General features: G+C 43.8%; 1 protein-coding gene across 1 annotated transcript in view; it reads right to left on the minus strand.

Moving 5' to 3' along the window:
* Nucleotides 1–22,470, minus strand: part of SLC25A32 (solute carrier family 25 member 32) — a 121,336-nt gene that overhangs the window by 22,578 nt on the left and 76,288 nt on the right. The window contains exon 6 of the mRNA XM_069220598.1: nt 12,025–12,170. Within this exon, the coding sequence (XP_069076699.1) occupies nt 12,025–12,170 (146 nt within the window). The remainder of the gene's footprint in view (nt 1–12,024; nt 12,171–22,470) is intronic.

Raw genomic sequence — 22,470 nt, forward strand, 5'->3', positions numbered from 1 at the left:
TATTGCAAACTAAAGTTCTCGAGTTCGGAGCAGAAGCCAACAACATTGACGATGGCTTTGAAGATATAAGCGAAGAAGTGAAAGACAATCCCATGAACCGACAGGTTTATGCTGTGCAAATGTACTGTCTTTTTCAAATAATATTTTATTAATTACATCACGGCAAAAAGAAAACTCTGCTACACATGATAACTGCTGACACAATCTATAGCAAGTGCAAAAGTAGATAGCTAATAACTTCAATGAATAGCACTGACGTATCAACAAGTTATAATGACATAGTACGGAGCGGGAACTTGTTAGCAGCTCATGCTGTAAAATCTTGTGAATCCGACAGCCCACCACTTCCAAATCACTTTACCAGGAAAGGATTTACAATTGCTGCTCTTGATAGATTTGATTTTGAAGACAGCTCTCCTTTGTCTGGAACATCCAGCATCCACGACACTGCCTTGGTGCTTTTTCAAGACTGTACCAATGGAGTAGCTGCTGGAAAACAAGCTGTGTCAGCTGTAGACAGAAACAAACGAAGCTGCAAACTTATCACCCAACTGCCTTGCCACTGTGTGCAAAATCACTGCAAGCCATCAACACGTCCCAATCTACCAGAGAGTTTCAAAGTGGCTGAAGACATGGATCTTCTTCTACCTGATGCTGCAATCCACAAAGAGACGATTTAACTGAATTTATCATATTGCCTATTCGGTGCGGACTGAAGGATGAAGAAAGGCCAGTTCCTCCGTGGGCTGTAAATTTGATCTCCCAAAATACTGCCCCACTGAAGAAGGTTGGGTTCTTACCAGTAATACCATCTCCAGTCACAAACTACGCAACAGTATACACAACTCTAAAAAGTTGCCAAAATGTGCATGCTCTGCTTGAAGACCAGCCTATCTGCAATTTCTTTGCAATGAAGGTGTTTTCCTTATTGTAGCCGAGATTTTTATGAGCAATCCAGTAGAATATGATGATCTTTATCCATGATGGGCGTTTTACACATGACAGAAAGTTGCGATGCAGAGTGCATGAAGTTATCTCAGTGGATGTAGCATAGACAATGCACTTATTGAGGCTGAGAACTTTGGAAGCAAACCTGTCCAGTCAGTATTGAGCGGAACTCATTATGTTTGTTCGTTACAAGGTATGCTCTTAATATCTGAGGCTACAGAAACATTGCTTTGTAATGCTCTCTGGAACAAGAATGACAAATTATGTTTTTCATATCTTATCACAGAAGTGAACAAGGTACAGGGTGCACTTCATTCAAAAGACAATGCAAAGCCAGGCAATGTTCAATACACTCAGTTCAAAATCAGAAACCCAAGTTCATAGAGTTTGTCAAAGAATGTGGAGAAAAAAAACAAAAAAACTGAATTTTGCAAGTACTGGGGAAAGGATTTACATATGATAGCTCTAGTGAAAAACTTGGTACAAGTTGATCGGGAAGGTAACTAGAAGCTGCACGTGAAGGCAGTAGAGTCACTGGTGACTGTGTTTCGCAAACTTGATTGCATAAACTAACCTGAGATATGTCTCCTGGTATTAGGAAAGAGTGAAGAAGCTAGAGGTGGAAAATCCATACCTCTACAGAAAATTAATCCAAAGACATTTTGTAGTGAAAGACAGATCTGTGGCTCCAGATAAAAAATTGGAACAGACGATCCAGAGATCACAGAAAAGTTCCAAGGGAACTGCTGGTCAGACCTGTAAAAGTGAATATGTTGCTGAATGGAAGATAGTTTACAATGAAGACCTTTCTATTTGCAATGTTTTCAGAGAGATGACAAATTAATAATTAATGGACCATCGTGAAACTATTCTCACCACACACTTGTGGGAAAGAGAAGGGAACATTTTAATAAACAGGTTGACAGCCTTCGTCCTTTCATGCAGCAGCAAGGAAACCCCTTTGAAATTACTGAGCCTGTGCGACTACACAACTTTGAGACCAAACAATATGTGGATAATGGTATAAGGACACGTCTACTAGATGTCCTGGAACATGGATCGAACCTATACACAAAACTGAAGTAGGAGAGATTCGTATTGAAAGAGAAAAAGTTGTTTGACATAATCACTAAAGCTAAATTTTCACACTCTGCCATAGTCGGAGTTTCGTTCAACGAGCCACTACAAAACAGGTGACAAAAAAACAACTTTCGCAAACACATAGATGGATGTAGCAAAAGAAATGACTGAATTTATCAAGGACATTCTGTTGCATGATCTTCTTCCAACAAACACATTATTTGATGGAGATGCTGCAACCAAACCAGTGAAGCACAAACTTGTACAAGAGCTCAACAAAAAACTTTCACCAGAAGAATTACAATTTGAAAAGGTGTCCTCACTGAAAACTGCTGTTGTTGTGGGCTATATGCCACAATTGCAAATGGTCAAGATTTCATCAATGCAAAACTTCGGAGAGGTCGTTAAGACTGTTATAAAGTTATCAAAGTCAGTGTGCACCTTGCAAAAACTGCACATTGTCTTTGACAGTTATCTTGACTATCTGTCAAAGAATGTGAGAGTCATATAAATGTCTACAAGTGGAACAATTGACCTTGCCTGCATAAAGAATTTGACACATATACCAGTGCAACTTGATAAATTCTGGTCATTAACATCGAACAAGATGAACTTGCCAAAACATTGCAGATGTTTCAGTGAACACTGAATTTCCAATTATTGCAAGTGGAATGATTGTCAATGAGAAGCTGGTGCCTGCAGAGAGATATTCAAAAGGTACGAGCCATATTGTTCAAGAACTTAACAGCAAACTGAAGGAAGTTGACGTTCGTGTTTTGCCACATGTTGAGTAGACTGTTCGAAATGGTTACAATCAAGTCATTGTACTGTCAAATGACACAGATGTTATTATTGTGGTACTTAGATCTGTTGCAATGTTCATAAATCAAGGATTGTTAGAGTTGTGAATAAGTTATGGAATAGACGACAAAAGACACTTAATCCTGCTTTATATTCTGTACAAGAAACTTGACTCGGAGATGCCCAGTGTTCTTATCAAGGCACATTTTCTTACAGGTGATGACACTATGAGCAAAATTGAAACAAAGCTTGGAGCTTTAACCGCTGACCCCGTAAAGTTTCTAAAAGGATTTGCTGAGACAGAAGAAGAATGTGACTTTAAAGATGTAGAAAAATACCTTGTGCATGTGTGGAAGAAGAGTTGTGACTGTCACACATTTGATGATCTTTGTTACAGTGAGTTCATAGGATCCGTCCCGCTAAGTGACCTTCTATTGACATCCTATTCTGTGCGTGGACCAGGGGTGTGGAATTCCCACAGCCCGACGCCCGAGACATACTGTTTGGTGTCAAGGACAACAATGCTTCATGTTTATTTTGTCCTTGGGACAAGTAGGCTCAAGCCCCTGCAGCACAAGCCTGTTGGCTGTCAGATTACATTTTGGAGCAAGGAAGGGAAATGTCTGCTGTTGAGGTATAATTTTTGCCCATGTGTCAATGTTGTTCAAACTTCCATTTATGGTTCATTTATGCAAAGTCTTTATTATTACGGTGAGTGCCGTAAATAAATGTTGTAAGCTCGGACTGCACTACTGAGACTGGTTCCAGCAAAAACATGTGTACACACACACACACACACACACACACACACACACACACACACTTGAAAATTTTAACAGTATGAGGCTACGTATAATACTCTCAGAATGGTCTCTGATTAGATGCAAATATTTGCAGAAGCTTGAAAGCAACATTGATGATTATTTGCTTTCAAAAGAAAATGTTCACAAAATAATGCAATTAGGGAAAAACATGTTTTACAAAATTACTGTGAAATTTTAGGTACCATTTCTTTGCAGCATCTTTTCGTAAAACGTGTTAATGCATGGCAGTAATTCCAAAATATATTCATAATGGAAAATCAGTTTAACCAGTTTTAACAAGATTATGAGAAACACGAAAATAAACAAGCAATTCCGAAGCCAATAGCTCGGACATATGTGGTCAGTCTTGTGGCCAGGGCCACTGGAATTAAGTGACTGTGCCACTGTAGCGATTTTCACATATTTAATTTGCAGATTTTAACAAAAAAAATTGTTTCCAGCTCAAATGGTTCAGAAGTTACTAAAAATGCAAAGATGCATGTCGCCATTCAGTGGGAGGCCCTTTGCAAAGAAGAATTGGTCACATTTCTATTGCTTATTGCCATACTTGGGTGTTACACTGGGACTGATAAAGTGCAACCACTTACCAAGCTTAAAAACGCCTAAATAATGAAGTAATACTATTACAAATTGTGATGCATTATACTGCATAATTTGCTTTTTCTTGAGGCATAATTTACTCAACCCAGGTGCATAATTTCTCTCCGGCCGCATAATTCCAGTGGCCCTCCTTACGGCTTTGTCAATGTTTGTCTTGTTTTCACATGGCTTTTGTAAAACTTTATTGTAGTGGGAGCTGATGGGCCCTCACCATTGAAACAAACAGTGGCACAAAGAAAAAACACACATTGCCACAGTTTTTCCTGGCAATGGACAAAACTACTTTGTGTGCCAATATGGTCCTTGTGAAAGAGCAGATTGCTATCACTCACAGTGAGAGAGATAGGATTTTATTAACAACAAAAGGACTTTGTTAATGCCAGACCTAATTAGGGGCCAAATTATTAAGGAAAGTCACAAAAGTGCACTTGCCGGTGCATTAGTGCAGATTTTCATATTTCATGAGTTCACAAGAATTTACAGAAGTAGACCAGGAAATCATACTCCTAGAAAATATTTGTGAACTGTATTTTTACACAAGTAAATGTGCATGTGTAGATTTGCGAAAATCTGCTGAGCGTTTACAAGTTTGCTTTCTCTTTAACCACTTGTTTCCTAACCCTGGAAGAAGTTTATATATTCAACCTTTCCCAGTATGGGACAAGATTAGAGAAGAGCTGTAAAAAAAAAACCTTCAACCATGCATTTAGTAGGTTTTCACAGACTCAAAGGGGCATTCCAACCTAGAACTTTTGCTTATTGCTACCTTCAGCACCACTATGTAGATCTGCAGAAAGGTGGCAAACTAAGGAAATTGCTAGTCTTCAAGCCCTATTTTAGCATTAGCCCTGGTATAATCAGAGAGGGTAATACCAGCGCTTGTATATAATGAGATCGCTGTCATAATTTGTTGCAGCCCTACATGGCACCAAAGAGACAAATAGGACAAGAAGATTTAAAAAGCAGCTTGTCCCATGGACAAGTTGATTTTTTTTAATTAACCCCTTAGCTGCTGGGCCTTTTCCCCCCCAGTGCTGAGCCCTTTTTTGGCTATTTGGGGTAGTTCGCGCTTAGGGCTTCATAACTTTTTGTCCACATAAGCTAACCACGCCAAATTTGCGTCCTTTTTTTCCAACATCCTAGGGATTCTAATGGTACCCAGAGTTTGTGGTTTACCCTGGAGGAGACCAAGAAAATAGCCAAAATACAGTGAAAATTTAGTTTTTTCCAAAAAAATGGGAAAAAAGGGCCGCCGAAGAAGGCTTGTGGTTTTTTCCCTGAAAATGCCATCAACAAAGGGTTTCTGGTGCTGAAATCACTATCTCCCCACCTTTCAGGAACGGGCAGACTTGAATCAGAAAACCACATTTTCCAACACAAATTTGGCATTTTACTGGGACATACCCCATTTTTACTATTTTTGGTGCTTTCAACCTCCTTCCAGTTAGTGACAGGAATGGGTGTGAAACCAATGCTGGATCCCGGAAAGCTAAACATTTCTGAAAACTAGACAAAATTCTGAATTCAGCAAGGGGTCATTTGTGTAGATCCTACAAGGTTTTCCTACAGAAAATAACAGCTGAAATAAACAAATATTGAAATTGAGCTGAAAACAACAGCCATTTTTCTTTATGTTTTACTCTGTAACTTTTTCCTGCGATGTCAGATTTCTGAAAGCAATATACCGTTTTGTCTGCTGGACTCTTCTGGTTGCGGGGATATAAAGGGCTTATAGGTTCATCAAGAACCCTAGGTACCCAGAGCCAATAAATGAGGTGCACCCTGCAGTTGGTTTTCATTCTATACTGGGTATACAGCAATTCATTTGCTGAAATATGAGGAGTGAAAAAGAGGTATCAAGAAAACCTTTGCATTTCCAAAATGGGATCAAGATAAGGTTTTGAGGAGCAGTGGTTATTTGCACATCTTTGAATTCCGAGGTGCCCATACTAGCATGTGAATTGCAGGGCATTTCTCAAATAGACGTCTTTTTTACACACTCTCTTATATTTGGAAGGAAAAAATGTAGAGAAAGATAAGGGGCAATAACACTTGTTTTGCTATTCTATGTTCCCCCAAGTCTCCCGAAAAAAATGATACCTCACTTGTGTGGGTAGGCCTAGCGCCCGCGACAGGAAATGCCCCAAAACACAACGTGGACACATCCCATTTTTTCACAAAATACAGAGCTGTTTTTTTGCAAAGTGCCTACCTGTGGATTATGGCCTCTAGCTCAGCCGGCACATAGGGAAACCTACCAAACCTGTACATTTTTGAAAACTAGAGACCTAGGGGAATCTAAGATGGGGTGACTCGCGGGGCTCTGACCAGGTTCTGTTACCCAGAATCCTTTGCAAACCTCAAAAAGTGGCTAAAAAAACAAGTTTTCCTCACATTTCGGTGACAGAAAGTTCTGGAATCTGAGAGGAGCCTCAAATTTCCTTCCACCCAGCGTCCCCCCAAGTCTCCCGATAAAAATGATACTTCACTTGTGTGGGTAGGCCTAGCGCCCGCGACAGGAAATGCCCCAAAACACAACGTGGACACATCACAGAAAACAGAGCTGTTTTTTGCAAAGTGCCTACCTGTAGATTTTGGCCTCTAGCTCAGCCGGCACCTAGGGAAACCTACCAAACCTGTACATTTTTGAAAACTAGAGACCTAGGGGAATCCAAGATGGGGTGACTCGCGGGGCTCTGACCAGGTTCTGTTACCCAGAATCCTTTGCAAACCTCAAAAAGTGGCTAAAAAAACAAGTTTTCCTCACATTTCGGTGACAGAAAGTTCTGGAATCGGAGAGGAGCCTCAAATTTCCTTCCACCCAGCGTCCCCCCAAGTCTCCCGATAAAAATGATACCTCACTTGTGTGGGTAGGCCTAGCGCCCGCGACAGGAAATGCCCCAAAACACAACGTGGACACATCACAGAAAACAGAGCTGTTTTTTGCAAAGTGCCTACCTGTAGATTTTGGCCTCTAGCTCAGCCGGCACCTAGGGAAACCTACCAAACCTGTGCATTTCTGAAAACTAGAGACCTAGGGGAATCCAAGGAGGGGTGACTTGCGGGGCTCGGACCAGGTTCTGTTACCCAGAATCCTTTGCAAACCTCAAAAAGTGGCTAAAAAAACAAGTTTTCCTCACATTTCGGTGACAGAAAGTTCTGGAATCTGAGAGGAGCCACAAATTTCCTTCCACCCAGCGTTCCCCCAAGCCTCCCGATAAAAATGATACCTCACTTGTGTGGTTAGGCCTGGTGCCTGCGACAGGAATAGATCACACAACGGTCAATGTTGGTCCTTACGTGAGGCAGCTGTTGACCCTGGGGTGATCCATTCCTGACACAGACACTAGGTGTAGGCACTCAAGTGGGGTAGTGTTTTTATCAGGACAGGTGAGGAGTCACTGGGTGGTAGGAATATTGTGGATCCCAGCATATTCCTGTAGTTTGTGTGACAGAAATGCGAGAAAAATTTAGTTTTTTTTCAACATTTCAGCTTTGCAGGGTATTCTGGGTAAGAAAACTTTGGGGAAGCCACACAAGTCACACCTCTGTGGACTCCCCCGAATGTCTAGTTTCCAGAAATGTTTGGGTTTAGTGTGTTTCTCTATATGGCCGCCGAATCCAGGACCAAAAACACAGGTGCCTGCCTTACAAAACCAGTTTGTTTTGCCATGGATAATTTTGATGTCTCCACAATATGATTTGGGTGGTGGAATTTGGGGCTGAACTAAATTGGGGAGCTCCCAAGAGAGCACTCTCTCTCTGCTTGCCGCCGCATTCACCTGCTCTCTGGGTTGACCTAACCCACTATTACCCAGTTGCACAAACAGCTTGCGAAGGGACAGCAGGACTGTCCTCATCACCTCCCTCATAATGTACTGGAAGAGGAGTTATCGAATGGGACTCCTCTGACTGAAAAATCACTCCCAGAGTCTGCGCCATTGTCCTATCCCTCAGATGCTGTCTCAGTATCTGATGTCTCAGTCTCTGATCCTATGTCAGAGCGGTCCTCTATAACCCGAGTGTAGGCAGCAGTCATCCATCAAGATGCCATCTCTGCTATTGGCTAAACTGTTGCTCTAAAACACTAGCCTACGTAGACAGTCACAAAATCGATGGTGTGTGAGATACGTGCAACAGTAGAGGCCACCTTACCTGCGCTTCTTCCCTCAATCAGCACGTACTTTCAAGACACTCAAAAAACACCTTGTCACATACCATTCGTCACAGTCTTTAGCACCTCCTGCGCCCAGTCCAACAATCATTATTGGTGCTCCCACTCCCTCCTCCTCGGATTCCCTCATTACCACCCAGCAAAAGTGCCCTTCATCTCTCCATAGACTTTGCTAATGTACTCAGCTATTTACATAAAATACAGATTTGCTCTTTGCAGTAGGCATATGAACCTTCTGCGCTTCTTTATGGCACTAAAACTGCCACTAGACAAGTCGGACCCTTTTCCCCCCAGGGAAACCACACACATATTGACAAAAGTGATATATATATGACAGCCAATCACCTGAAACTCAACTCAAGCAAAACCGAAATAATCCTCTTTGGCCCACACAAAAACACCTGGGACCCCTCATGGTGGCCCACCACGCTAGGCCCTGCACCCACCCCCGCCAACCACGCACGCAACCTCAGCATCATCCTAGACTCCTCCCTCTCGATGACCCAACAAATCAACGCTCTCACCTCCTCATGCTTCAACACACTCCGTATACTGAAAAACATTCAAATGGATCCCCACAGAGACCAGAAAAACTGTCACTCACGCACACATCAGCAGCAGGCTTGATTACGGAAACGCCCTCTACGCCGGCACCACTCTAAAACTCAAGCGCAAACTACACGCATCTAGAACTCAGCAGCACGACTCATCCTCAACCTCCGCCGACACGAACACATCTCTCCACACCTCAAATCCCTCCACTGGCTCCCCATTGACAAAAGGATCACCTTCAAGATCCTCATCCTCGCACACAAATCACTCCACAACACAGGCCCTGCCTACCTCAACGAGAGTCACCTTCCACACCCCCACACGAAACGTCCACTCAGCTGACCTCTCTCTCGCCTCTGTCCCCCGCATCAAACACACCACCACCGGGGGTAGATCCTTCTCCTACCTTGCACCCAAAACCTGGAACGCCCTCACAACCCACCTTCGCAAGACCCAAAACCTACTTCTTTTCAGGAAGGGCCTCAAAACCAGGCTTTTCGAACAGTGAACCTCCCAGCCCCTTTCCCTCCCCCCGCCCCCCCCAAGCGCCTTGAGACCCTCACAGGTGAGTAGCACACTTTATAAATCTCTTTGGTATATATAGATCTACCTCTATATATATATATATATATATCTATGTACATAGATATATCTATAGATATATCCATGTACATAGATATATCTATCTACATAGATATATAAATATAGATCTATATATAGATCTATTTTTTTTATTTGTTGTATGGTTTCCTTGGGGGCCAAAATGGCCCCCAGGGAAACCCTACAACATCTAAAAAAAAAATTGCCCCCACAGGGGGTCACCCTGCCCACGGGCGACCCCCTGTCATTTTTTTTTTAATTATTTAAAAAAACAAAAAAAAACAATCCCCTGGGGGGGGCGGGGCGCGATCGCGCCCCCCCCCCCCCCAGGGGGCACCTACCCTTTTTTTTTTTTTTTTATTAATTATGCCCCCGGGGGGGGGGGGCGGCCCGTTTTCCGAGGGGGCCGCCCCCCCAACGTGAAAGCCCTGGCGTCTAGTGGTGTTTCCTGGCCCCCGATCGCAGCTGTGCTGCGATCGGGGGCCAGGAAACACTTTGAGAAGGCCTCGTAAGAAAGGGGAGACTCTCCCCCTTTCTTACGAGGCCTTCTCAAACTGTTTCTGGCCCCCGATCGCAGCACAGCTGCGACCGGGGGGCCAGGAAACACTTTCAGGAAGGCCTCGTAAGAAAGGGGAGTGTCTCCCCTTTCTTACGAGGCCTTCCTGAAAGTGTTTCCTGGCCCCCGATCGCAGCACAGCTGTGCTGCGATCGGGGGCCAGGAAACACTTTCAGGAAGGCCTCGTAAGAAAGGGGAGACACTCCCCTTTCTTACGAGGCCTTCCCGAACGTGAGAAAGGCCGTTTTCCCCATCAAAGCAGGAAGCGGCCGCAAGGCTGCTTCCTGCTTTGATGGGGAAAACACCTTTGCAACGTCAGCGCGCCGCGAGGCGCGCTGACGTCACAAAGGGGCGGGTGGGGGGCGGGGGAAGACACGGAAGCTTCCGTGTCTCCCGGGGGGGGTTTAAAAAAAATAAAAAATCCTCGGGTGCGATGCACCCGAGGATTTATTGATACCCTTCCTGGTGTCGGCCACTGGTCGTGACCCGCACCAGGGAGGGTGTGTGGGCGTCGGCCAGTGGCCGACGCCCGCACCTAACAGGTTAAATACCACACCCCTGGGGTGGACACATTAAAAGGGTGTTGTACTTGATAAGAAGATGTGTACATGTTCTGGAACATGCATATGTAAAGAAAGATCTGTGTGAATTTGGTTGGGAAGATATTGATGAGGTGCTAAAACCTACAAAATTTCTAAATCCTCTCCCCACTGAGCTTGCATGCATTTGCTAAACCTGTGCTACAAAAAGATGTCCCTGTCAATATGCTCTTCTCAAATGTGTCTAAAACAGGGGTGATAAATGTTATTCTGTTTCATATTCAGATCATAAACATTGTTTTGTGTAAACATAAAAGGATAAAAAACATTATTTGATTCATTTCTATATATGTCTCTTCTTCCTCTATTATAGATGCCATTTTGGAATATGGCTGAAGGGTTGCCCTGAAGAGTTATTTTCTGTGTCTATAAGACTACTTGACCCCCAAACCATATGTTTTGACACCAAAATGAAGTATATAGGTCTCATGGTTCTTGAATTTCTACATCATCATTGCAACACATCTGTCATTTTACAAAATTACATCCAGAAAAAAATGAAAATCTCTGGACAACAATTTTTTATAGAGGTATATCAGGGGGGCAGGATTAATTAGATGTCGTCAAATTTCTACTGCTGTTTCAAACAATGTAGCTAATCTTGGGGCAAATGGGCAGCAACCAACATACTTTTTAAGTGTGTCTGTACAGCACCTATGCAGATTAGGCTTGTTCATTTGCTTTTTTGCATTAGGTCAACACACTATGGCTAATAAACTGCTGTTGGTCTCCCGGTTTTCTCAGGCAGATTGTTGAAAGATGTCCCAGTGGGTGGCCTTGGAAGGAATCTGGGCTTTTACAGACAAAGGAAGCTGGGTAGTCTGAAGACATGCTGGCCTTGTATGCAAGGTACACTTTTTTGCATGCTACTCCCTCTTCGTTTTTGGACACTCAACTGCAACTTTCTTTAATGGGTTCAAGAGGGACGTCGTACACCAGTAGAGTGTACTATATAATACTACCTAGAAGCAACAGAGAAAGGTGTTGCTAATTGAAGGAAGCAAAGAGGGATGCACTGGGCATGGTTACACTTGAGTGTTAACATCAGTGCTAAATTAGTGAAAGAAGAGCACAACTGAATACGTTTTTGTGCACTGCCTAATGGGCATGTCCTCTTCTGTTGAAATCAACAAAAATCTTCAACAGACAAAACATAATATGTTCATTCTTTCAAAACATAATAACATTTGCTGCTTCAATGCAACCTTGTACAGTTATGAGAACATTGTTATCACTTCTATGTGTACGAGATCTGTAAGTTTCAGAAGTGAAACAAAATACTGTCCTTACCTCCATGTCCTGCGAATAACATCAATGACGCCGGAGTATGTATTGTGCTGATCCTGAAGACGAGCCCGCACTACTTGATACGGATATGTTGCTGTTACTGCAAATATTTTGGACAGTGCTGCCATTGTTATGTATTCAAGTGTATTCTAAAAAAAATCAAGCACATGCAAGAATAATAAAAACTGTGCGAGCAGGGGCACAAATCAAACATGTAACACTGAAAAAGAGAATACGAAGAGAGGGCCAATGATTTTCTCCACTACAACTCCCTGTAACAGAATATGAGACGTGGGCTGAACACAATACAGACAGTCTTTCCGCTAGGCTATTAATCCTCATCTTCATAAACACTAGAAGGTGAAATAAATAATTGTCAACAGATTCAAATAGGTACATTTGAAATGCATATACAAGTAACAAATCAAATTACCAACTTGTTCAGTTTCTTGGTTCTTGTTTGAGCAGTGTTCGTGTCTGCTGTTTAGAAAAATTATAATTGACAAAGGAATACAGGGAGTGCAGAATTATTAGGCAAATGAGTATTTTGACCACATCATCCTCTTTATGCATGTTGTCTTACTCCAAGCTGTATAGGCTCGAAAGCCTACTACCAATTAAGCATATTAGGTGATGTGCATCTCTGTAATGAGAAGGGGTGTGGTCTAATGACATCAACACCCTATATCTGGTGTGCATAATTATTAGGCAACTTCCTTTCCTTTGGCAAAATGGGTCAAAAGAAGGACTTGACAGGCTCAGAAAAGTCAAAAATAGTGAGATATCTTGCAGAGGGATGCAGCACTCTTAAAATTGCAAAGCTTCTGAAGCGTGATCATCGAACAATCAAGCGTTTCATTCAAAATAGTCAACAGGGTCGCAAGAAGCGTGTGGAAACACCAAGGCGCAAAATAACTGCCCATGAACTGAGAAAAGTCAAGCGTGCAGCTGCCACGATGCCACTTGCCACCAGTTTGGCCATATTTCAGAGCTGCAACATCACTGGAGTGCCCAAAAGCACAAGGTGTGCAATACTCAGAGACATGGCCAAGGTAAGAAAGGCTGAAAGACGACCACCACTGAACAAGACACACAAGCTGAAACGTCAAGACTGGGCCAAGAAATATCTCAAGACTGATTTTTCTAAGGTTTTATGGACTGATGAAATGAGAGTGAGTCTTGATGGGCCAGATGGATGGGCCCATGGCTGGATTGGTAAAGGGGAGAGAGCTCCAGTCCGACTCAGACGCCAGCAAGGTGGAGGTGGAGTACTGGTTTGGGCTGGTATCATCAAAGATGAGCTTGTGGGGCCTTTTCGGGTTGAGGATGGAGTCAAGCTCAACTCCCAGTCCTACTGCCAGTTCCTGGAAGACACCTTCTTCAAGCAGTGGTACAGGAAGAAGTCTGCATCCTTCAAGAAAAACATGGTTTTCATGCAGGACAATGCTCCATCACACGCGTCCAAGTACTCCACAGCGTGGCTGGCAAGAAAGGGTATAAAAGAAGGAAATCTAATGACATGGCCTCCTTGTTCACCTGATCTGAACCCCATTGAGAACCTGTGGTCCATCATCAAATGTGAGATTTACAAGGAGGGAAAACAGTACACCTCTCTGAACAGTGTCTGGGAGGCTGTGGTTGCTGCTGCACGCAATGTTGATGGTGAACAGATCAAAACACTGACAGAATCCATGGATGGCAGGCTTTTGAGTGTCCTTGCAAAGAAAGGTGGCTATATTGGTCACTGATTTTTTTTGTTTTTTGTTTTTGAATGTCAGAAATGTATATTTGTGAATGTTGAGATGTTATATTGGTTTCACTGGTAATAATAAATAATTGAAATGGGTATATATTTTTTTTTGTTGAGTTGCCTAATAATTATGCACAGTAATAGTCACCTGCACACACAGATATCCCCCTAACATAGCTAAAACTAAAAACAAACTAAAAACTACTTCCAAAAATATTCAGCTTTGATATTAATGAGTTTTTTGGGTTCATTGAGAACATGGTTGTTGTTCAATAATAAAATTAATCCTCAAAAATACAACTTGCCTAATAATTCTGCACTCCCTGTATGTTTTTCACCTTGTAAGCATCTGTCCGTAGCTTGAAGTGCTGTAGATCCACACACTGATTAATCCTGACATCTAGGGCCAGATGTATCAAAGGGTTTTATCCATTCTGTGTCTTTGGGAAGATGTGTTCATAATTATGGCCCCTAGTGTTTAGCTCGGATGTTTGCAACTTGTTTTACTTCAAAGAAGACTTTTGAGTCACGAGGTATAGTGACTCCTCCCTTAGTTGGTAATGTGCATGGGCACCAGCTACATTGTTAGATCGTTTTCTGCACAACGGGTGAGCATAAATATGAAGCACAGACAGGAAAGCGTGGTGACCATGCAAATAGTTAAATACAGAGAGTTTAAGTAAAAGAAATTACATCTGCAACAAAAAAAGCTTCCAGGAAGGTGGGTGCGTGTAAATCTACAGCACTACATGCTGCGAACAGATGCTGTCAAGTTAATATGCTCCGGCTGCAGATACACATGCTCTGTATAGATTGTACAGCAGTGCTCCCCTAAGCAGTGGCTAGCTGGAGGATGTTGCAGAAGACTGAAACAGAGTTTTTAGGACAGTTTAACTAACTCTTGCTTGTTGGCGTGCTGAGGCATCCATACAGTAGTGTTTGGTGAATGTGTGTGAGGTGGACCTTGTAGCTGCCTTACAAATGCCAGCTATGGTTATGTCTCCAAGGAAATCTACAGTAGCTTTTTTTTGCAAGTGAAATGAGGCCTGTGTGCAGCAGGCAAAATCCTTGTAACCTTAATGTAGCAGGTTTGGATAAATTAGACAATCCATCTAGCTAAGTCCTCCTTTAAAAGAGCGTGTCCTTTGTGTGGCTTGGCGAAAGCAACAAAAAGTTGGTGAGCTTTGGGAAAGGGCTTGATCCTATCAATGCAACACATGATTGCACACTTGACATCAAGGCTGTGACGGGCCCTCTCTCTCAGAGTCTGGTTGTGGGAAGAAGACTAGGAGTTCAGTGGTTTGATGAGATGGAATGAGTATCTCATCTTAGGAATTAATTTAAGGTTAGTTCTAAAGGCAAATCTATTGTTACAAACCTTAAAGAAAGGCTCTTCCAGGGTGAGGGTCTGCAATTCGCTAACACGCCTTAAAGATGTGATAGCGACAAGGAAAGCAACCTTCCTGGAAAGAAATTGTAATGGGCACAAACAGGATCCAAAGGAGGGACCATTAGTCTGGTAAAGACAACTTTAACGTTCGGGGCTTGGGTACCCTGAGTGGAATAACCCATGTGAGTACTTTCACGAAAGCCTTGATGACTGGGTTTCTGAATAAAGAAGCGTGTTCTCTGGTTGGGATGTAAGCTGCAATAGCAGCTACATGAAGGTGTATGGAGGTATGGGCCTGATTTTTGTAGATGAAGGAGGTAGCAGACGATATCCTGAACTGCAGGTTTAAGTGGGACTAAGCAGGAATATAGTAGTGGACAAACCTCTTCGACTTGACAGCATGGTGGCCCCACATAGTGGGCCTGCATGCTTCTTTGAGGTAAACATACACTCTTAAGGGAGGCTAAGACAGTAAAACTCAAGGACTTCAGGAGCCAGATTGTGCTGTGCTACTCATTGAGCACCACAGACATATCTAGAACTGCCAAGAACCAGGGTTGTCTGGCCACATTGGGCACGACCAGGATGACAGTGCAGGACATTTTCCAAAGGTTCTGGACCTGGGAAAAAAAAGGTTTGCCATTTTGGGTGGTGGTGAAGAGGTCGATCCCTGCCATCCATTTCCTGCTCCCATCAAACAGCAGAAGTACTGGAGTAGGACTTAAGGGTGGAGTCCACCATGATGATAGTGCAGGACGTTTGAAAAAGCTTCTGGATCTGGAAGTGAAGCTTTGGTATTTTGGGTGGTGGTGAAGAGGTCAATCTCTGCCATACGTCTATGCTCCATACCCCTCCCTCAACCAAACAGAAGAAGTATGGAAGTAGGTCTTGTGGGTGGAGTATACTCATGGACTTGTTGCTGCATCCTGCTGAGGAGGTCTTCAAAATAGTTGTCTACTGCCAGAAGATACTCCCATCAGCAGATTTATTCGGTGGTGGAGCACCAGTGCCAAATGCTTTGTGCAAACACCAACAGCTGTGGTAAGTGTGTGCTGCATTGCTTTTGCAGAGAATACATGAAGGGCATGTTGTCTTTTTTTGTCAACATCACTTCATGCTGAACCTGGTGAAAGAAAGCTTTGAGAGCAAGCTCCATGGCCAGGGGTTTGCGGTAATGGATGTGGACACCACTTTGTTGCGGTGGCTACATGCCCTGAATAGTCAGTTGCTGAAGTTCTGCTCTCCACCCAGAGACCGAAGCATCCTCAGTGATGGTCACCTGCGGAACAGGGTCTATGGAGGGCGGTCCTGTAACAGATTGCTGTTGGTTCCACCACTGCAGAGAGCGATGGCTTGAATCAACACTACCTCCTTACAGTGACACTCCACTTCTGACTACTGTGCTGACAGGCAATGTTGAATCAGACACATGTGAAGCCTTACGTGGTGAACTATGGCTATGCTTGAGACCATCATTCCAAGAATGTGCATAACTGTTCTGAATGTCAACTGACAATTCGGCTGAAAAAAAAGCATAACTGCTGGACTGCATGCACTCTTGCCTGACTGGGGTAAGCCTTGCCAGTAACTGTATGAAGTGCAGCTCTCAGAAAGGGTTGAATCTGAAGGGTCTGAAGGTGGAACTCGTTGGTATTTATAATGAAGTCTAGCCTCTGAAGAAAGGACATAGTCCATAGACACTGATGTCTGCTAGCACTCTTAATCAGCTAGGTAATGACGTTCCTTCTGAGATGAACTAAAGTATGCACAAAAGTGATGGATGGAATGCTTGAATTAATCTCAGCCATTGGTAATCACTCAGGCCACATCATTTACTAACTTCGGCCCTATATCCCTCCTGGGGTATAGGCCATTAACCAGGAATCTCCAGCCACCTCTGTCCTTAGGTTTTCTGCAATCGCACTTCACATGTAACCCATCTCCTTGCAGTCAAGCCTCAAGGTCTCGTCACCAGGTGTTTCTTGGCATTCTTCTTTTCCCTTTCAGGTTAGGGCCGTACTGGTGGTGCAGAGGTTGTGACCTACCGAGGCTCAGAGTCTTTTCATGCTTTCTTCATGAGCAGGAAATTGCCAATTCTGCTGCTACAGGTCGTTGTTGCTGATGGGTGTTTGGCCAATTAGAAATTCTGCTGCTTTAGGTCATTGATGCTGATGAAGGTCTGGACTTTATTGGTGGTGGTCACTGTTGCCCTCCAAGTTTCTGCTCCGTACAGAAGGAGCGATTTTATGTTGGTGTTAAAAAGCCTATTCTTGTTTTGCAGCTTTAGGTCTTTGGCACTTCAGATGTTTTTTAGCTGAATAAAGGCAGCCCTTGCTTTGCTGATTCTTGCATTGAAATTGGCATCCGTGCTGCCCTGCTTGCCTGTGAAACTTCCCAAGAAGGTGAAGACGTCAACCTCTTTCAGTGCATAGCCTGCAAGTATGACTGGAGTTGTGCTGGCTGTTAGCATTCAGAATCTTGGTTTCTCCCCTGTGGATGTGCAGTCCAAGTTGTGCTGATGTGGCTGCCACATTGTTGGTCTTCTTTTGCATCTGCAGACGAGTATGGGAGAGTATGGCCAGGTTGTCTGCAAAGTTTAAGTCGTCAATCTGCGTCCGCGGTGTCTACTGGATACCATTTCTTGTCCTTGCTGTGGATGTCTTGGTGATCCAGTCTATAACCAGCAATAAGAGAAAAGGCAAAAGCAAGCAACCATGTAAGACATCGGTGCTCACTTTGAAGGCTTCCGTGAGTTGTCCTCCATGGACTATCTTATAGGTCATTCCTGGTGATCCTTCAGAGTTCCTGATTTTTCTTACAAGTTTATCTGACACACCGTAATGGCAGAGGAATTTCCAAACTGTTCACACTATTGAATGTCTTCTCATATGGATGAAGTTGATATAGAAGCGGGGAGTTTCATTCCACTGACTCCTCAATGATAAGGCACAGTGTTGAAATCTGGTCTATGCAGGATCTATTTTTGTGGAAATCAGCTTGCTAGTCTTGCAGCCGAGTGTCAACTTGTTCCTTCAATCTGTTCAGGATGACTCTGTTGAACACTTTGCCTGGGGCTGATAGAAGAGTTATCCCTCTGTAGTTAGCATAGTTTCTCTGGTCACCTTGCTTGGGGATCTTGATGAGATATCTCTCCTTCCAGTCTGATGGAACCTTTTCCTTTTCTCAGATCCTTCCAAACATGGTGTACAGCATATCCACTGAAGTTTCAATGTCTGCCTTCAGTGCCTCTGCAGGAATGTTGTCAGGTCCTGCTGCCTTCCCATTTCTCAGATGTTTGATGGCTTGTTGCTTTTCTTCCTTAGCTGATCTGCTGAGTCCTTCTCAGATGGCTGTATGATGGGTGGCGACTGTGGCACGGGCTGCTTCAGCGGTCCTTCAAAGTACTCCACCCCTCTTCTCTGTTGGTCTGCATTAACCAGGATTGTCTTCCCAGCTTTGCCTTTAAAAGATCTTTCTGGCTTGTTGGATTTGCCAGAGAGTTTCCTTATTATGTTGTAAAGTTCTTTCAAGTTTCCATGGCTTGCTTCTTCCTGGACTAGTGTGCAAGACCATTGATGAATCTTCACTTATCTGCTCTTAAGCTTCTCTATGCTTCCTTGTTGGTTTTGGTGTATTCGTCTTGAGCTTTTGCCCATCTGCGAAAGGAAGTGGGGTATGCATAGCTCTAGCTACTCCACCATGTTAAAAAAAAGAAATTGGTACAGTAACATCAACCAAAATACATCCTGGCCTTGGGGAGAGAGCACTCTCCTTCATGAAGACCTATGACGTCTTGTGGTGAAATACAGATCACTGGAAGCCCAAAGGTGACCCACCTGCTTTTAACCAAAACCATCACCATCAGGACATGGAATGTGAGGACCATGTACGAGACAGGCAAGATAACCAAAGTGGCAGTGGAGATGAAAAAAGACAACCTTGCCCAGCTTGGCATCAGCCAGACCAGATGGACACTGTCCAGGCAGAAAAGACTGGCTCCAGGAGGAATACTGTCTTATTCTGGACACGACGAAGGCAGCGCCCTACATATTCAGGGAGTAGGACGGATGCTAACACCAGCAGACAACAGAGCTCTGATTGGATGGGAAACAGACGATCCCAGAATCAACCCAGTGACCTTCCGCACAAAGAAAAAGAGGATCAACATGAATGTTATCCAGTGCTATGCACCTACAAATGGCATCAAAGAAGGGGAAAAAGAACAGTTTTACAACAGACTCCAGTCCATCCTGGAGAAATGCCTTGAGAGAAACATGATCATACTGATGGGGGGGCCCCTCAATGGCAAGTCTGAAAGCAACAACACTGGGCATGGGCAACCATGGCCTTGGCAACATGAACGAGAATGGTGAAATGCTCGCAGATCTCTGTGCCCTGACCAGTCTTGTGATAGGCAGTAGTGCATTCCCATACAAAAGACTACACAAGCCAACCTGGGTGTCACCAGACCATTCAACAGAGAATCAGATCGACCATATCTGCATTGCCAAGAAGTTCTGGAATCCTTGCAGGATATGAAAGTGATGAGGAGCGTACGTGGCATCAGACCATCATCTTGTCGTGGCCAGGCTAAAGCTGAAGAAAGCATGGGTGGAATGGACAAACCTGCAGCAGCGATATAACACCACCTTCCTCAAAAATGCACAGAAACGGAGTGAATGCTCAGTCACCCTCAGTAACAAGTGTCCTGCGGGAACTAGAGTATGATAGAGACCCAGTAAATAGTAGGTGGGAGAAGATAAACAGTGACATCAACCTGCCAGGAGGTACTGGGCCCCAAGAAACACCAGCATAAGGAATGGATCTCTACCGAGATTCTCTGCAAAATCCAAGCGAGAAAGAAAAAGAAAGCTGCAGTGATGGATGGAACATTTGAATTAATCTCAGTCACTGGTAATCACTCAGGCTGGATGTATGGGTATGTGAAAGTAGGCCTCCTTTAGACTGAGAGCAGTCATGAAGTCTCCTTACTGCAGCAGTGGGATGAAATCCTGCAGAGTGACCGTGTGGATATTTTATGTGAGGATGTACTTGTTGAGGGGTCTCAGGTAGAGTATTGGCCTTAGAAACCCGTCCTTTGTTGGGATAAGAAAGTACAGGGAATACACCGCCTTGCCATGATGTCGCAATGGTACTGGTTCTATTGCCCCTTTGAGGATAAGCACCTGAACCTCTTCTGGAAGAGCTGGTGTCCTGCGGAGAGGTTGTTAGCAGGATGAGATGTGTGGTGGGATTGTAGTGAGCTCCAGGTACTAACAGTGTTTTATGATGGAGAGGACCCAATGGTCAAAAGGGAACTCTTCCTAGTGCAGGAGAAACCCCTATAGACTTTCCCAAGACATGTGTAGTGTGATCGGGAGAGGGCGGACTAAAAGGAGTTCTCCCTCTAGTGTTGTTACCTCTGTAACCTCCTCTTGAATAACCCATGTACCCTGGAGCTTGGGGTGTTTCTGCGCCATGTGGACCACAAGGGAGTTTGGTGGAATGTAGCCACAGATGTAGGGAAAGTCAATGGGTGAGGGTTTGTATTTTTTGTTGATCCTAGATGTGATGACCCAAGTCTGGACTGGATCTTTGAAGATATCGGGCGCTGTCTTGAGCATTCCTTTCAGCATGTGGAGGAACTGGAGAGTGCGCTGGGTCTTTGAAAAGGTTTTGAGCAGGAAGTCACTGTCTTCCTGGACGACGTGCATATCTATTGTTGAAAGTAACCAGCCTCTATATAACCTTGTGGTATGAGGTAGTGTCATCAGATGGGGAAGGTTTTGCTGGGTACAGATCAGGGTCAACAGAGATCGACATCGTAGTCCTCCCACTGGTCATCCCTGGGTTCAGGATCACAGGGGGCATTGTAAGTTCCACTGGATACAATGGACTGCCCTCCTCACAGGAAGAGCATGGTGAATCCAATGAAGCTAGAGGAGGTAGCACATAAGGTGGTGGCAGTGATGGAGGAGGACGTGGCGAAGGAGAGGTCATGCATAGAAGGGGCTAGTGCAACTGTTTTTGTGTCTTGGCAGAGATGTGGTTTCCAAGGCAATTTGCACTACAAACGACAACTTCCTCAGCAGAGTCTTCTGCAACTTCAGTGGCAGCTTAGTGGAGATTTTCCCAGTTTGTGGGTGGATGAAAGGCCGCTTTTTGCAAGCATCCAATTCTTCTTGCTGGCAATGAAGAACAGGCTGCTCCGAGTCGTCAGAACCAGCTGTCAATGACACTTTTGGTGTCAATATTGTCTGACATCGAGGCCTTCCATGCTAATGCGGACTTCGTGGCGAGGTCGGTTTTGGGATCCCCTTCAATGCTGGAGTTGACAACCCTGTTGGCTTTGAGAAAATATACAGATTATAAAGAATGACAAAGGAAAAAAAAAAAACATTCCTGCTCATTGTGTTAATTCTTTTGAATTACCTGTGCAGACAAGGGGCAGGGAAGAAGTTAGGATTCACCTTGCAAGTGGAGACTTGTACCACAAGGCTCTTCTGGAGTAAGATGCAGTATCAAAAAGAGGCAGTCTATGGCGCTTAGCAATGGGGCATTTCCCCAGTAGTTCAAAACAATGGATTTAACCTTTAACTTCATATCCACAAGAGACAAAAAAGTACTTTCTTTGGTTGGAGGTCCTCAAGGGGTTTCAAGGACAGATTTTGGAGAGGTATCTAGGCCACTGGCATTCTGTAAATTGTGATATTAGCCAACTCGGTATAATGAGCTGGTAGCAAGTTATGCGCTTCATCTTCAACATGTTGGGCAGGTTGAAGACCTTTTTTTACATCATAGTAAGAATCCAATATGATCTTCAGACTCCTTAATTATTCCTGCCTGTGTAGAGGTACAGGAGGGAGTTATTTTTCAACAACTGGTAGAAACTTTGTGATTGTACTGCATGACATAGGTTGAACCCTAGTCATGAAAGGATATGAATTCTGACCAGACCTTTTTTTTTCTTTTTTTGCAGTTTTAAAAAACACATTTTTATTTAGAGCAAACTTGGCCCATGGGCATTAGAGCACCAGATTACATTACACAAGGTTATTATTTTTAAGGCTTAGGGAGATTAAATAGTTTGGCCAGAAACAGGATGCAGAGCTGACGCTGGGCTTCAAACCTGGAGCTGTAATCAAAATCATGTGAGACTATGTGGCATTACATGAAAAGCGCAACACAGCATTTGTGCTATTTACTTTGCACAAAAGCCACCCTTGTGTCCAAAATGGAGCTGAAGATGGTTTTTGAGCCATGGGAATAGCACTAAATGCAACAGAACATGAACACATAAGTGATTGCA

This window comes from Pleurodeles waltl, chromosome 2_2 (assembly GCF_031143425.1).
Source record: "Pleurodeles waltl isolate 20211129_DDA chromosome 2_2, aPleWal1.hap1.20221129, whole genome shotgun sequence".
Lineage (NCBI taxonomy): Eukaryota > Metazoa > Chordata > Amphibia > Caudata > Salamandridae > Pleurodeles > Pleurodeles waltl.